This window comes from Octodon degus, unplaced genomic scaffold (assembly GCF_000260255.1).
Source record: "Octodon degus isolate 3935 unplaced genomic scaffold, OctDeg1.0 scaffold00351, whole genome shotgun sequence".
NCBI lineage: Eukaryota > Metazoa > Chordata > Mammalia > Rodentia > Octodontidae > Octodon > Octodon degus.
In genome coordinates, this window is record NW_004524927.1 from 226,302 (window position 1) to 228,124 (window position 1,823).

General features: G+C 53.4%; 1 protein-coding gene across 1 annotated transcript in view; it reads left to right on the forward strand.

Annotated features, from left to right (window-relative positions):
* Positions 1-1,823, forward strand: part of Adi1 (acireductone dioxygenase 1) — an 8,393-nt gene that overhangs the window by 5,170 nt on the left and 1,400 nt on the right. The window contains exon 3 of the mRNA XM_004648058.2: positions 1,246-1,425. Coding sequence (XP_004648115.1) covers positions 1,246-1,425 — 180 coding nt within the window. The remainder of the gene's footprint in view (positions 1-1,245; positions 1,426-1,823) is intronic.

Genomic DNA, 1,823 nt, shown 5'->3' on the forward strand with positions numbered 1-1,823 from the left:
GGCTGGCATGTGGTGCTGGGGATTGAACCGCGGTCCCTGTGCTTTGCTAAGCTTGTTCTAAGTAGGTGCTTTAGACCACTGAGCCATCTCACCAGCCCTCTTTTTATTTTTTTGAGACATAGTCTTCATGTATAGCCAAGGCTATTCTATTTTTTTATTTTTTTTATCCTTTTGGCGGAACCAGGGATTGAACTCAGGCTCTTGCACTTGCCAGGCAAGCGCTTATTCTACTGAGCCATCTCCCCAGCCTCCCAAGGCTGTTCTAGACTGTCCTAGAACTTGTGACTCTCAGGCCTCTGTCTTCTGAGTGCTGGCCTTACAGGATTCAACATTATACTTCGCAGTTCTGAATGTTTTTCTTGATTCCAAATGAAAGGTTTTTCTCCTGATCTTGTTTTCCTTCTGTTTGTTACTTGCTGAAGCACAACCAGGCTCTGAAATTAAACTTCTGTAGAAAGGCACACACCCCTCTGTGCCACTCCCATGCCCAGCACTCACCGTCTTCATTGCCCTCTTATAGTGGCAGCACCCAGGAGGGCGCTGGCCGTTGAGGCCCTCCCTCTGGCCCCAAGGCTTCCTCGGCAGAGGTGCTGCAGACACTCGCAAGCTCTGGATTCCAAAGTGAAACCAGAGTCCCACAGAGCTGTACACGTCTTATTCTTCCACAAGGGCCATTTTCCAGATGTCTCAGCTTCTCCAGAGATGGGGCACTTTTTCTTTTCTTTTCTTTTTTTTTTTTTTTTTTCAATGCTGGGGATAGAACTCAGGGCCTTCACTCTGAGCTCTATCATCCCCACCCTTGTTTCTATTTTTTTGAGACAGAGTCTTGCTGAGTCACTCAGTGGCTTAGGCTGGGATTGGCCTTGTGATTCTCTTGCCTCAGGCTGCCAGAGTGCAGGGTTGACGGGCATGTAGCACTGCACCTGGCCAGAAATGTGTGATCTTTAAGCAGGAAGGCTCCAGAACCCCAGATGGAGCTGGGAGGCACCAACAGTGCCTGAGGGCAAAGCCAGAGGCACGGACTTGGTGAAGGGTGTCTGTGGTCACCAGAAAAGGCTTCGGCTTGTCTGCAGGTTTGACCTGGGAAGGTTTCCTGACATAGGCACTGTGTGTGGATCCTGTCGCTGCCTGTCCCTTGGCTGCTCAATGGACAGTGTGATCAAGCCTGTGTAGCGAGTAGTTACTGCAGTCGCTGCGGGCAGGGGCTCTTCCTTCCCCTCCTCACTGGGACCTCTACTCCCCCAGATCCAGGTGTTCTACACAGAGCACTTGCACCTGGATGAGGAGATCCGATACATCCTGGATGGCAGTGGGTACTTTGATGTCAGGGACAAGGAGGATAAGTGGATCCGGATCTCCATGGAGAAGGGCGACATGATCACCCTCCCCGCCGGCATCTACCACCGCTTCACACTGGATGAGAAGGTAGCACTGCGTCCTGTGTCTTCTGTGTGGCAGGTGGTAGCCATGCTGCCCCAAAAGCAGTGGCCATCACTGGGCCACATGAGACCCGTGGCCTGTGAGCTGGGACAGCCATAGGGCCCAGCCTCCCAGCCGCTGATCTCAGGAGGAGCCACAGCCCCAGAGCCCGGAGGGAGGGGCCTAAATGCAGTGGACAGTGGTGCTCATCTCTCTAGTCAGCAGCAGCATGCACAGCGGGCCTGGGTGGCCAGGTTGGTGAGAAATTGGCCTGCCACCTGTCCCTGCCCTGCCGCCTGTCCCTGGCCCCTGCCCCAAGAGTTTCTCCGGGTCTTTGGGGCCATGGGCATGAGGTGCTGTAGGGTAGCCATGTTGTTCCTGTTGGCCTCTAACAGTACAATATA